This window comes from Periplaneta americana, chromosome 13 (genome assembly GCF_040183065.1).
Source record: "Periplaneta americana isolate PAMFEO1 chromosome 13, P.americana_PAMFEO1_priV1, whole genome shotgun sequence".
NCBI classification, from domain to species: domain Eukaryota; kingdom Metazoa; phylum Arthropoda; class Insecta; order Blattodea; family Blattidae; genus Periplaneta; species Periplaneta americana.
In genome coordinates this window covers 137,778,223-137,793,638 of record NC_091129.1, presented here as the reverse complement: position 1 = coordinate 137,793,638, position 15,416 = coordinate 137,778,223, and the positions used below count along the sequence as shown (strand labels likewise).

General features: G+C 36.3%; 1 protein-coding gene across 2 annotated transcripts; it reads left to right on the top strand.

Moving 5' to 3' along the window:
* The first annotated feature begins 6,775 nt into the window (after positions 1–6,775).
* LOC138712481 (prostaglandin E synthase 3-like) lies at positions 6,776–14,493 on the top strand. Of its 2 annotated transcripts, none has more exons than XM_069844341.1 (4): positions 6,776–6,912; positions 7,519–7,705; positions 10,123–10,317; positions 13,850–14,493. In XM_069844341.1, the coding sequence occupies exons 1-4, from the start codon at positions 6,896–6,898 to the stop codon at positions 13,961–13,963; spliced, it is 513 nt and encodes a 170-aa protein (XP_069700442.1). In that variant the 5' UTR covers positions 6,776–6,895; the 3' UTR covers positions 13,964–14,493. The 2 variants fall into 2 exon arrangements, with proteins under 2 accessions (XP_069700442.1, XP_069700441.1); XM_069844340.1 differs by lacking the exon at positions 6,776–6,912 and adding an exon at positions 7,073–7,374.
* The last annotated feature ends 923 nt before the right edge of the window (positions 14,494–15,416 follow it).

The following is a 15,416-nucleotide window of genomic DNA, read 5'->3' as shown; positions in this document are numbered from 1 at the left end:
GGAGAGATTAAAAGACTAAGGGCCGTATTCATAACATTGTTAACGCGGGCTTTCGGTGGATGATCAGCGAACTAAGGCTTTTCGTATTCATAAATCAGTGTCAGCTATATGATATGATATGAATCCTGTTTAGCACGCTCGTAGCGCGGGCTAGCGAAATGTCTATGAATAGCACCCCAGGACATTAACAGTGATCTAATTTTGTAACTAGGGTAGTATCAATATGTGTGTATCAATGTTATTGTTTATGTTGTGAGAGCTAGCCAATACAGATACGAGTAGCCACGTGTGTGACCTTATGACATCTTATGACATCAACATTCATTCACAGCATTACCCCGCTTCGTCTCAGTCCCCAAATACTTTCTCGTGGTTTAAATATTTTTGTTCTTAAAATTTGTGTTATTAACTATAGAACTGTTGTCTGTCAAAGTTATCAGAATTTCGCTGAAGGCCTACATGTAGCTTATTACTTGAAAACAAGAAACGAGGTTTCATATTTCAAATGTGATACTTTAAACGTATACAGAAATTCTTTCCCACTTCCTAGGAATTTCTTAAAATGTTTGTTCAAAATCTTTATGAAAATAGTTACCTGTGAGAAAGTATGGACCCTAAAGATAACTAAATTAACACGCTTTTGAAGTATATTAAAAATAACAAAGATTGATGTAATTATTTGTGCTCAATTCAGAGGCAAAGCTTAGGTTGGTTAGGCATGGAACTAGTTAAAGGCGCTTGCTAACTATTCCGACTGTACTCAAGTAAACAGATTTATTTGTTCTGTGTACCGCGACATCAGCTAATGCAAATGTTACCCATGTAATTGAGCCTTGAAACTAAGCCACCGGTGTCACCAGTCCAAGCAGGTTTGCGATGCAAATCTCACACTAGTTTCAAAGATCTTGCGTCCTTACGGCTTAATGTGCGATTTATCGTGGCATAACCTTTCATGTTTCAAAATGAAGTTAAGTTAGGTATGACATATGATGGCTTGGTGTTTAATATTACAAAACATAAATTTCAACAAAAAATCTGCGGTCCACTTTTAATGCCCGTACGAAGTAGGACTACTTCAATTAACTGATTGGGATAACTTTTTAAAAGATAAAATCACTTTTCACCAATGATTTCTATTGCATTTTTTACCATATTTTAAGTATATTTCTATTTTTCTTGTAAAAAAATGCTGACAACAAAACACTAGTCACTTGAAGCGAAATTATGAAGTGACAAATTTATCCCGAATGATAAATATTCCTGTGTAAGACTGCGCACAAGATAGTTAAACATCATAATATATACAGACATCAGGTAAGCTATAAACGGTGCTGCATTTCCTGGTATAATCGCGTGATATTGTGAATCAGTCAAGTTTTTTTTTTACGCTTAAATAGTTACATTAGATGCATTCTGCATGATTGTTGAATTATATAAGCTACTAAATCTATACTGCAGAGTATATAGTTGAAAGCCGTCCCAACCAGGGTTTAATAATCGGCCTCCTAATCAATTCTAAATGAATATTTATATTTGATTCAATTTTTTCTTTAATAGAAACCCTAGTTAGGTAGGCTATCATTGAGAAATTTATTGGAAATGTAACAAACAATTTAGGCTGCAAGACAAATTACATTTTATAAAGAATATAAATGATGATTAATTATGCTAATCGATGACTTCAGTGCAGTGGAGGATATTATGTCCAGGGTGATGTCAGGAACTTTTAATTTTCGGAAGACTTCTAAGGACTACCGTGGGATTGTGCCTCTAGCCCCAATCATAATTCCTATAACGTCCCATGTCTTGATGTTATATTTTGTCCCCAAATCGCTGCAGCATGGCAGATAAATTGCCCGTTTTTCTTTGCAGACTTCTCTAGGTTGTTCCTCGCTGTTCTCAAAACGGACTGTGGGATCGAGAATGAGTCCACAATTTTTTTTTTTCGGTCTATAATAATGATATCCACTCTTCGAGTTGATCCGTCAGCAGAAAGGCACCCAATTTCCTCGTACACCTCATACTTATCAGCCCGGCGAAGTTCACTGGCAATCATGGAGCGAATTTTATTACGACGGTCAATTCTCAGTAATTCTCTCTTCCGGCAACAACCCAGTACATGGGCTAAAGTTTCTTGCTCATCGCATCTTCTGCAATGGATAGTACCAAGGCTTCTGCCAGGGAGAGTTCTTACTGGAATAACGTTGCAGCTCATTTTGATCGCTTCAGTCCATTGGCTGCAGGAGAGACCCTTCTTGTTGGAAATCCATGCATTTCCTTTCTTCCAGTGGGAATAAAATGTGACACCTTTCCCTACTATATCTATACTATATTAAGCTACTATTTAATACAATAAATTATTTTTACAAAAATTAAATGTAAGAAGTATGATCTTCATTACACGTGAACTAAGTAATACAGTATTTTAAGAATTAAGTTACATTACGTCAATATTTACACGATTTGGAGTGATTAGAGGCGGCCAAAGGTTTAAGCAACACTGGCTATAGGATGACGTTAGTTGTTTACTTTACTGATGTGGTACCTTAAAGGTGCATCTACACAGTTCAACTTTCCTTTAAGCTTTACTTATTCAAGCAATGCGTGCAAGATTGATATTTAATATTAATTAATATAATACGTACACAAGATGACGTACCATGTAGATACAAAAGTTGCATGCATCTTAATTGAACGCGCGTTTTAAACTTTATTCTTTCAATATTCTTACCAGATTGCATGCGCATGGATAATTGAACCGTGTAGATCAGCGGTGACCAAAGCGGGTGTCGTGATTACATCGTGTAATCAAACGGGTACGAGGAGTTTCCTGTACATTGCTGTGTGTTTCATTCACGTACTGAAGGCAAACAGTGGCATATCATATCGCTCTACAGACTCTGTCTATATAGGCAGTAAGAGGTGGTTTCGTAAAGAATGAAAAGGAGAACTTTTTTGTTGTTCTGTCGGACAAAATGTAATAGGCCTATGTTTACTTTGCTCAACGGTTCAATTAGAAGTATATAGAAATATTGCCACGCTGAATAATGCATTATTATTATTATTATTATTATTATTATTATTATTATTATTATTACTGACCACTAAGTATGTTTTTCTATAATTCTTCTGTACGTGCATGAATATTGATATTTTTATATCTTCTGCCTAGATGGATAAAATTATTAGGTTTCATCTCAGTTTTAATCTTTAGATGTGGGTAACTGTTTATTAGTTATTCACTTAATAATAATATTGTAGAAAAACTGATTCAATATTATGTGCCAACGAACTGTTAAATGCCAGGAATTGAGATGTCTTAAATCATAGCCAGGAAGAGAAAGATGGCATACATAAAATTAAAATTTAAAATAGAATATTGTTGATCTACAATTAATTTAGGTGCTGTTACCGCTCGGTACCCCCTTTTCAAGGGCAGCTGTCCTTTTTGGATTCTTCTCTCTTAAATGTAAGGAAGTCAGCTACCTAATGGAATTTTAAATATCTCTTGTTCTAAAGCCTTTTAATAGAACAGAATTTTTCAAGAGAGTAATGATTAAAATAGATTAAATAACTTGTCCATAAGAAGTTTTTAATTTTGAAAAACTACGAATTTTTCGACCAAGTATCTAGAGAAGAATTTAGAAAATTCCTGATTATATTCAAGACGAAGGTTAAAAAAAGAAGCAAGAAAAATCGTCTATTATTCACTGACTCTTGATGACAGCAGTGACATTACTGATACAGCAACGCTTGAGATTTTTATCCGCGGGATTGATCAAGATGTTAGTACAGGAACCACCTGGTTGTAGTTTTTATACCAAGTACCTTTCCTCTGTCTCCTTACTTCATAGGCTGTCTGTCGCATGTAATCACTGCAGTTCGAATTTTGGTCACCGCTGGTGTAGAGCGATGTTAAATAAAGCTATGTATCTTATGTATTAATAAAACAGCTTTATTTATGTTTGTGATGCAATGATCAGTAAAGAGATTCTTAATCGACATTCTCATGGTCCGCAATGTCGCTTACCGGTAAGAAAATTAAAAGGGTACAAAATGCTATAATTTATACGTAGGCCTACAGTATATCTTGGAACACTGGCTCATCTGTTCGTCGTAACGAGTCATTTTGTAGGCGAATTGAAGAAATAACAAGAAAGCATTTTCAGTCAAATAGGTCCGGTACCGGTAGTTGATTACTTAATACCCGATTGATATAATTCCATGTAACAAGATTTTATCAACTACAAATTGTTATCGTATTTTGTCAAGAGATTTGTTCATGTTCTTTTGCGTTTGTCTTACGCTTTTCATGTTATGCCGTCTAGTTTCCTGCAATGTTAGAGCATGAAAGCAGCAACCAAAACATCACAAACTTAGTCTTATTTCATATGAAAAATTAATCACAAATTCTGTGCTAAAATCCATAAGCGGTTAAAACATGAAGGGGTGGGAGCAGAGGACAGTGAATATTTTTATAACAAGATGGAACAAACACAACTCACCTCCTTATATAGAGCGAAAATCGACTAATATCGAACTTCACCATACTCGACGCTAATGCAGACAATATGGCAGTTAAAGAATGTCTAGTCACTAGTGGTAATTCGCAACTCTCAAAAAGGCTGTAAAGTGAAAAAGTAATGAGATTATAGATAATTCAATGTTTTGTGCTAATTATAACTTTAACCCTTTAATAGACATTAAGGGTGCTATCGATATACATTTCGGAGCACGCGCTACGAGCGTACTAAGCTAGCCCCGGCTATCCACTGGTTACTTGTACAGAATTCAAATCATATCCTATCGCTAACACTGGTTTATGAATACGAAAAACCGGAAGCCCGCGCTAAAAATGTCTATGAATATGGCCCTAAATGATTTTAAATTCCAAATTATTTAAGTTATTATTAGAAAAAATCCATGAATCGCAAATTCACGCATTCACGTGAAATATAGTAAACTGACAGGCATGAGGCGTAACGCGGACAGAGAAGAGTTTTGTTGTAAAAATAATAATGAAATGATGTACTGAAATGGAATATCGTTAAATAGGTCAAAACATGTCGTGATCTGCATTGGATAAGATAATAAAGAGCTTTCTGTACACTTTATATTAGAGAAAACATTTGTGTAAATAAATATTTTCTCTCGAACCACTTAGCAGCTATATTTCTACATAATGCTAAACAACGCAGGTGTGGCAACATCGCTTGTTTTGTAGGTCAAAAGTACACGTCGTAAAGACAAGTTTTTCTTATTTCTCTTTAAGCACTTACTATCTGTATAGCTAAACCTGAGTACGGTAAAGACCTTGGATTCAAACTGGGTCTAAAAACTACAGCATGGGGAAAAAAAAAAGAGTGGACGTAGGTGTAATATAGATTTCTGTGTACGCTTCTTTTAATGTAAATAACTTATTTTTCTCCGGCTCACCTAATATTGTTGCTTTCAGCTTAAGTGCAGTTACAAAAACTATCCAAATTTAACATTCACAGAATATCACAAGCACTTCTTGAAGGAATATACAGTATGTAATATATAGACACAGACTACACGTTTTTTTTTCTAATTCAAAATCAACCAATAAAACTAAACTGCGGTTTTCGTGCAGAATGATAAAGTTGCATTGAAACAATTACATTATTTTTATTTGTAATGTAACATAAAATTCAGATTATATCGAGACATAACTGCCTAGTAATAAAGAACTGAATTTAATTTTATTTCATGAGCGTTTTAAATTGAGAGTTCAGCCACCGGCGTAGCTCAGTAGGTTGAGGCGCTTGCCTGCCGATCCGGAGTTGCGCTCGGGTGTGGGTTCGATTTCAGCTTGGGAGGATTACCTTACCTGGTTGGGTTTTTTCAGAGGTTTTCCCCAACCGTAAGGCGAATATCGGTCATCTATGGCGAATCCTCGGCCTCATCTCACCAAATACCATCGACGCTAAATAATCTAGGCCTAGTAGTTGATACAGAGTCGTTAAATAACGCAAGTAAAAAAAAAAAAAAAAAAAAAAAAAAAAAAAAAAAAAAAGAGTTCACAAATGTGATTTAAAAGACGCACTGTGTGACGCACTGTGTGAATAAATGACATTTAATTAAAATTTAAGTAGTTGACACGCATTCGTTTAAATTGAGTAACTTAGAACGAAAAGAAGAAAAATAATAGTTTTGCAAAACTAGAAATAAAACACTGGCTCGCAATTTGGATATTATTAGTATTACAAAAGTTTTAAAAATATTTATTTCAAAATCTTCGCATATTTAACCACAAACAGTTTCATGCAAGATAATTAAAGACATGCACTTAGACTTACCCAAAATGTATCCTTAAACATAGCCGTCATCCTGCACTCAGACTTATATTTCAGAAACACATTCCATTTAATGGTAATAAAGTTAATATTTCACTTAACATATTTCTTGGCAGCAGGCAACACTAAAACACTACACCAGAAACACATGGATATCTTGTTCATGTGCTATATTTGATTGTCATTTTGTGAAATAATAATACAAATGTCACAAAATCATAGCCTAACTAGAATCACTACTGCGTACAAAATTATATCACTACATTCACTTCCTATATTAAACTTTTTATGAAATTAACGCGCGTCTCATTTGAAAGCCGTAAATGAAGTAACGTCAAATCTCGAATGCGACAACCAACCATCTCTCTCTGTATGCCAGAGTACTGCTCTCTTCCGCACCTTTAACAAACTACACTAGAGGGCAGCGCTCTCCAACGAAGTGGATAGTGCTGCCACCAGACTCGAAACTTCATTCATCTCATCGATAGTAAATCGATAGACTGTCATTTGTAAAATCGTTCATACTATCGATCGTGACAAGCGCAATCTAACCGCTCCGTATCTCACACTGCGCAAAGATGTCGGGCGAAGAACAGTAAGTCTATAAGTTTCATATTATTGTCTATTGATTCTATATGATATATGAAGCAGATCGAACTGCAAAATTTAGAACTTAAAGTTTTTGGTAAAGTAATAAGTAAGAAGTGACTACTTTTTGCACGTGTAGTGTAATAAGACCGTGCAATTCGAATCGCCGCCATCTTTGATTTGTGGTTGGTTTTGCGTGTATTGATTGCCGAAATTTCCAGAAAGTATCATTGTGCCAAGTGGTGGAAAGCCTTTACTTTCTAGATTTGCTAGTGCAAAGTGTGTGCCTCTTTGGTATTTCCTCTTCTAATACAACTTAAGAAGTTAAGTAACGCCATCTTCGTAGTGTGGCTTGTAAGCGGTGTTGGCAACGTGCTTCTTGGTCTCGCCTTTTGTTGGCTACGTACTGTATCTACTAACTCTTCGGGGAATAATTCAAAATGGTTCATGAAAATGAAAATGAAAATGAGTACGTTTGTGCTTAGTAGAGTAAAATGTTTAGTTCTAAAGTACTTGATTAAAATATCATTTAGTTTGTGTAAGTGATTTATACAGTTAAGCGAGATATAGGCTAGTTTATTGTAACGTCTGTAATTTTTCTTTTCTCTTTTAGGGCCGTGCCTCCCTCTGTTTTGTGGGCTCAAAGAAACAACGTAATTTTCCTCACAATCTGTCTCGAAGACTGCAAGAACCCCGAAATAAAAATAGACAACGATAAAGTTTATTTTCATGGAATTGGTGGAACTGAAAAGAAGACTCACGAAGTAACAATACCACTTTTCAAAGAAATTGACCCCGAGGTAGTTAACTTAATTTTAAATTCGAAATTGAATACAGTAACTACGTAGATAGAAAAATGAAGTGGTTTTATCTGTTGACAAACTTAAGTCCACATGATTAGGAAAGTTGGTTGTTGTTACCTTCATGAATTTAGTCATTAACTTTTTTATAAGGTTTTGAAGAAAGGAAGATTCTTTGGTATGAATTCATATTCTAAAATAGCTAACTTTCTTTTCACATAAAATTATTTCTTTTGTATTAATAGTACCGGTACCTGTATTTTCTCTATTGCTGGGTAGTAGGCTACTTCATACTTACTTTGGCCCTTAAAATTTGTGTCTTCAAATTCGGAGATTAGTTTTCTATCCATTAATTCATCTTTCCAACTACCACAATTTGAAACTCACTTTTTGTACTTTTTGCTTCACTTAAAAGTAAGGTGCGTTGCAAAATGGTACAACCACCACTTTTTTCGAGACTCAACTGAAAAAATTTGTAGAATGATCTTGTAAACAACTTGTCCTAGGCTGTATGGTGATTATAATGTGTGCATAAGAACATTTCATGAAAACGAGTACACTGGCTGCTGCATACTAATACAACCACAAGGTCAGTTGCCTGTTGCATATTGATATAACCACCTGCTGCATAATGGTACAACCACAAGTCGTACATCCCTTCCCTTGGTGACTGCCAGTGATTATTATAGAGGGCGTCTATACATAGCAGAATAAAAATACTTTAATATTCTACGCATAGTTTCACGTGTGTAAGATAATGGAGCGAAAACCAGCACTGTCAGACGTGGATAAAGAGGAAATACTTGCTTATAACGACGAAGGATTATCGACTAGACAGAGAAATAGCATGGAGGATTGACCGATTCCCATGGATGAACAATTTTTTTAAACATGGACCTGAATATGGTACGAAAATGTTCCATGGAAGACCACGTAGCCTATACTTACCTGAGACGAGAGATAGGTTATCAGAGGACTGAGCTCAAATGAAACCTCTCTGGAAAGGTTAGCCCAAGATTCCAACATTAATTTGCACAAGTCTATGTTATCTCGAATGGTGGCTCGAAGCAAATTTGTTAATATGCAGAAAGAAAAAAAAAAAGGGCAAAACAACACGTTACCGGTACCTGGAAGATAGGATGGAAGCAAGTGGTGTTTAGTAATGAGAAAAAATTCAATTTAGATGGGCTGGATGGGACATCCTATTATTGGTACTATTTACGGAAAGAAGAGAAGATACAGGAAAGATGGATGCAATTGATTACCAAGATTTAATAGATGGTCACCTTTTACCTTTTGGGGAGGCGATTGGAGGTCCATTTTGGGTCTTCCAGCAGGACAGTGCTTCTATTCATGTTGCAAACTACACATGGGAATAGTTTCTGGATAATGGAGTAAATGGAGTGGCCCGCAAATTCTCCAGATCTAAATCCCAGGGAGAACGTCTGTGGTATTTTGTATCACACTGTGTATGCTGACTGAAAACTTTACACTAATGTTAGGGAGCTGCAGACAGCAATCATCTCTGCATGGAAAAATATGGAGGTGTCTGTGCTGCAAAAACTTGTGTACAGTATGTGTGATTGTGTTTTAAAGTGGTCTTGAAACATGATTCCTTCATTGGCTATTAGATCAGGTGGTTGTATCATTTTGCAACACTAATGGTGTGCATAAATGTTGCTTGTAAGTTATGCAGGTATTCTGGTAACTTACGATACACAGTTTGTGACCAGCTTTATATCACAATGTGTAAGATATGTCGAAATAAAATGTCTGCTTTGCCATAGGAATTGTGGTTGTATCATTTTGCAACGCACCTTACAGTATGTAGGCCTATATCTTTCATGAATAGTTTACATGTTACATTGTCGTGCCTTATCTGAGAAATGTTGACCAACTATTATTTCATATGCAGATTTTCCTCGTATGCTAAATCTTAGAATTTGTAATTACTTTACTCTTATTTCCAAGTAATTTCAGCAGTAAGCTGCTTTTACTAGAGTTACTGCATAAACGTGAGTTAATATTAACAGTTTAGCGCCTACATAATACTTAAAATGTTTGGCCATCATTTAATCTGACATTAAAATTGATTGAATAGAAATTGTATATGGAAACCGAATGTGGGTCATTGGAATGAAATGAAATGAATTTATTTTCTATGCTAAAATCTATAGATGTTACACGAAGTATACATTGTATAGATTAGACACTTCAGTAACCTCACAAGGACTATGTATCTACTCAACCAGATCTATGGGTAATGAATAAAAAGGCAGAAATATTCTGGAGGAGTCTACATTTATGCTTTGTTCACTGCACAGTTCGAACCAATTAAAATTGTTAAATTTGCTTACATTATAGACTGTTAAAATTTCGAATTTTTCAATGAATAAATATATCTTGAATTTGTACAGAAATCTGTAAAGTGTGTGCGTGACCGTAACATTGAGCTGGTACTGAAGAAAAAGGAGGAAAATGGACCATACTGGCCACATCTGATGAAAGATAAGAAGAAGTATCATTGGCTGAAAGTGGACTTCAACAAATGGAAGGATGAAGATGATAGTGAGGACGATCTGGATGTAGGCCAATCTGAAGACCTCGAAGAGGTGAGCTATAGTAAATTGGTAATGTTAGACTTCAGTAAGTACTGAGCATGCGCAGTATGTTATAACTGGAACTTTGAAAATTCAGGTGGCCCAGATTTTGTTTCTTGGTCCGTCAAATAATTATGACAGCTGGTGAAGTGCTTCGGCTTTGTATTATTGGTCTAGGGGAGAAAACCAAAGCAGTTTGTCACCCGCCGTAATTGTTAATACTAATTTTACTGTAAATCAATTAGTGTGTGTTAAATTGGGAGAGATGATATGATAAATCTTCATAATAGCGTTACCAAAGGAAGGCACATAGTAGAACCCCCCCCCCCCCACCAAAGACACTATGGGATAGCGTGGGAGAGAGGGGCTTGGGTGGAACATTCTTAGATAATTGTAAGTCATATGCAAGGCATACCAAAAGCCTAAACTAACCTAACACTAATTCGACCTTATGAAAACTCGTCTTTCCTCTAATCAGTAAACAAATGCATGGAAATGAGATATGCTTGTCCTTCCCTGCCATCTACCCATTCCATTTCGACATAGCGATCCCGCTTGCCTGCACCTCTCTGCCATCTCCCACATTAACAGCAACATTTTATCCCTTTTTTCGGTGCGAAATTGGTGTCGGAACTCAATTTTTCTTTTGTTTACAGTATATAGGACTCAACTAGAAGCCAAGTATATACGAAAGCTGTTTTTGTTTTCAACCTCTGATGGTCCATACAAAAAGTATAAATGAAATAAATTTATTACCAAACGTTGTGTCGTCGCCTGAATGCAAGAACTAGGTAACTCGAAATTTGCGTTTTTTAGTTACTTCTTTTATAGCATAGCAAAAATCGCACAAAGTGTAATCCAGGATCTAGGTAACTGATCGAACGATACCAGCGACATCTATTTTCCAATATAACAAATAGATAATAGTAATATATGTTACAAGAGCGGTATGTTGACGTTTTCATGTTCGAGGAAAAGATTGAAAAAGCGAAACGTAGTTGAGCTTTTTTAATTTCCGAGAACATGAAAACAAACATACCGCTCGTGTATCGTACATTATTTTGTGCGAAGATCGTTTATTACATACCTGAAAGACGAATTTCTAATTAGTTGCAATTAAATCTCCATGTTGGTTTCTGTTTAATGACGGCAACTTCGGAAAACCAAAATATCTTTCTTCAACATTGTTGCTATAAAATGTTTTCTGTGTTTACTATACTCCAGCAGGCCGTGATATACGTCTTTTTTTTTTCCCCCAGTCTATAAATGCGAACTTCAAACAAACGGTAAGGTTATGTAATGATTTATTTTTCATTTTAATATTTTAACAATATTATTTATATAGCATATTGCAGTAATAACATCGGCATCTGGAATCTTGTTGATTTTTTCACAGCTTCCTTAATGTTACTTGTATCAAGAATGCAATAAGTTTCGTGGAGTAGTAGACTTTACTTAATTTTTGCAAATATTTAAAAACAATAATTAACAGTGCAATTTAGGTGAAATTGCAGTGGTAAGTTTCCAATTTATAATTATTTACTATGTTAAACGTCTCTAAAAATAATATGTTAAAAGCCTAAAGCAGTAAAATGAATGTTGCGCTTAAGCGGTAAGAAGAGGGAAATTGTTATGTGTGTTAAGTTGGGAATACTGAATGTGGTATTTCACACTTACCGCGTATTGGTTCTGTGCGGAAAACAAGCAAATACTCACGATCTCGCACAAAAGAAAACGAGACATATTCCTTAGTGCAATAAATAAGTAAATAGGCAATGTCACAAAATATGAAAAATCAAGTTACCTAGTTCTTGCATTCAGGCGACGATGTATAAACATGGTTACTTTTCGACATAATCACCATGAAGAATGAGGCATTTGTCATCTGTGGACGAGCTTTTTCCAATCCCCTCTTCATAGAATGTTGCTGCCAGTGTGTTGAGAAGGACCGTAACATTGCTTTGAAGCTCATTAGTCTGGAACCTATGCCCTCCTAGCCAATTTTTCAGTTCAGGGAAGAGGTGGAAGTCGTTCAGGACTATTTGCCGGGTGTTCAAACGCTTTCCATCGAAATTGTTGAAGAAGCTGTTGGCTTAAAGCATCACTGTGAAAGCAGACGTTTTCATGAATCAGAAGAACTCCAGAAGTCAACATGTCTCTTCTTTCGTCTTGAATGGCTCTCCACAGTCATCGTAAAGTCTGACAAACAGCTGCATTGATCGTAGTCCCCAGTTCCATAAACTCAACAAGCAACATACCTTTTTTGGTCCCAAAACACGGTAGCCATAACCTTCCTGTTGTTGAAGATTTGTTTAAGCTTTTTCGGTTTGTTTGGCGAGTTTGAGTACATCCATCATTGTGACTATTTTGTTTTGGGGGTTACATATTGAATCCAGGTCTCATTTCCAGTCACATTTGATTTAAAAAAAATCTTCACCTTCAGCCTTATAATGGATGAGGAATGTCAGCGCTGATGCCATTCGGTGACCTTTGTGGTCGTCAAACAACGTCTTTGGAACTCATTGAGTACACAGTTTTTTGTAGCGTACGTGTTCTGTACGATTGTGTAAACAGATGGTCTTGAAACTTGAGGAAATTCCACACACAACTCACTTCTGATAATCCTCCGTTTTTCTCGAACCACTTGATCAACTTGTTGAACAATGTCTTCTGTTGCGACAGACTTGCATCCTGTCCCCATTCATCATGTACATCGGTTCGGCCTTCTTTAAATTTCCTACATCATTCACGCACAACACCATCACTCAAAGTTTTCACTGTATACTTGGATCATTCTTCAGTGAATTTCTGCTGCACTATTCCCTTCTGCTTGAAGAAACCGAATTACACTTGGCAGGAGAATCAATCTTAGCAGCCATGTTTATGTGCCTGTAACTCAGCTCAAATGGTATAACGATGGTGGAAGTGGCAGAGGTTATAGTGGGGGAGATGCACAGTCGCCTCCGAGCGTTCCCGCCTCCTAACACTTGATTGGCTGTTTACTGGCATGATCAGAGGTTGAAAAATAAAACAGCTCTTGTAAATACATTTCTACCTTAATGTGGTAATGCAATTGTAAAGAAATATCAAGAAATTATGATTTTGTGATTTACTCTTGAGAACACAAGCTGCAATCGTAACAGGATATATTGAGGTATATGGATGTGTGTATTTCAAATGAGTCAATGTATAGAGTATGAGTTTATTTGTACAGATGCCTCAAACTAGCAAGCTGTCTCGTTCGCGCATGCGCATAGAGCACTTCTCCCCTACCACTGTCTGCCTACTGCTGTGTACTGTGGACTAGAACGGTACAGCTCAGTTCTAATTACAGTTGAGAAGGCTGCATAGGGAGGGTACATCTTGAATCCATTGTCAAGAGGTCAACTTTTCAGATAATATGACTATACCTGGGTATCGGAGCCTAGGTGGGCCCCCTCTATTAGCTCTACTACTTCCCCTCTCCAGGCAGCTTCCTAGTTTGAGGCATCTGTACTTGCAATGCTCTTGACAGTAGATGATTGTCTTGCTGCCCCTGTTTCAGATGATGAGGCAGATGGGTGGTCTGGGAGGAGGCGGCGGAGATAGTAAACCGAGCTTCGACGATCTGGAACCAGAGTCTGATTCCGATGATGAGGAACTTCCAGACTTGGAGTGATGGTATGATCTACAAACAACCAGAACCCAGTATAAGAGTCATCAATATTTTTCCTCATCTATCGCCGTTCAGAGCCTGAGATGGGAAAATGGACCAAAAATGTTATAATAAACCCATTAACAGGCCCGTTGTTCAACTGTAATTGTTCGTTAATAACAGGTCTTCTTGACACGATTCAGATCACTATTAATACCTCCTCCATGTGTGACGTTGCAAGAAGACTACCAAGACTTTATAAAGAATGGGAGTTCGACACACCAAACGTCAAGTGCAACCAACTTCAGTGCAGGCATTACTTCATATTGCCAAAATGACAAGTAACGGGGTAGAAATTTAAGAGAGTAAATTGTATGTATTATTGTTTTTGTAAATTCCTCTTGGTAAATATTGAGAACTTGCTGATTGTGTTTTGTCTCAGTGCCCCAGTTGAATGCTCTTAACCGCATTGTAGAATATTTCTAGAACTCGTGTTCTATAAATATAAAATTCTCATCGTTCCAACAGCAGTTGATTGCTTTTTTTTTTTTTTATCACCAACATTCGTGTTTGTGTTTCCACTCGTTTCCTAGCAGTGTTTTACACCTTCTTGCATTCCCGACCTGCCTCTTTATTTTAGACAACTGTGACTGCTTCAGAACCTTGATTAGCTTTTGTCTGATTGCTGATCGAAAGTGTAGAGATCATCTAATCATGCAGTTATCTGGAATATAATGCAGTCACAGTGTTCGCGTATTCAGGGAGAGCCAGTTACGAGGCAGCTCAGCATACAGAAGCATTACCCTGGAGCAAATAAGATCCGTTTATCAGTCTGTCATATAGGCCCTATTTCAATTTCTGTCGTGCAAATGTAAAATAATTTGATTCTGCTTTTGTTCAGGGAATGTAATAACCATTGTTAAATAAATTTCATAAGTAGAGACAATGAAATGTTTACTTTATGATTGAAGTAAATTTAGATAGCAACCTCTGCCTGAATTATCCTAGTCTTTATGAGTTTATAATGCATGTGAGAGGATATATTACTGTAAGATAATATGACTTCCACAAGTTCTTACAATGAGACTGACGAGTGTTCATCACATGGAAGAAATGGCAACAATGGATAATGGCTTATAAATCACTGTTGAATATATAGATTGATAATAAAGAGAAGGTGTTAGAAAAGAAAGAGAATAAACCAAACATTTGTGATCCTTCATCCTTCCAGAGAACTCACGACTATCAGAAAACACAGCAGATTCTTTATGATTAAGCAGATATTGTTTGCTTGCATGGCTTCTATTTTACTGTGCCTTACAAAATAAAATGTATGTACTTCATTTCGACAGAATGTTAACATTTATTATTGAAATCCTAACACATTCATCACAACCAGTAAATAAATCTTTTTGGAAACGTGGAACTTGTCAGCTCTTTCAGTTAAATGCATTCATAAACATGTCGCTTCAGAAAT

Coding starts and splice junctions, on each gene's coding strand:
- LOC138712481 (XM_069844340.1), top strand. CDS start 7,346: ATGGTTCATGAAAATGAAAATGAAAATGA. Junction 7,706..10,122: donor TCAAAGAAATTGACCCCGAG/GTAGTTAACTTA, acceptor GAATTTGTACAG/AAATCTGTAAAGTGTGTGCG. Junction 10,318..13,849: donor AATCTGAAGACCTCGAAGAG/GTGAGCTATAGT, acceptor CCCCTGTTTCAG/ATGATGAGGCAGATGGGTGG.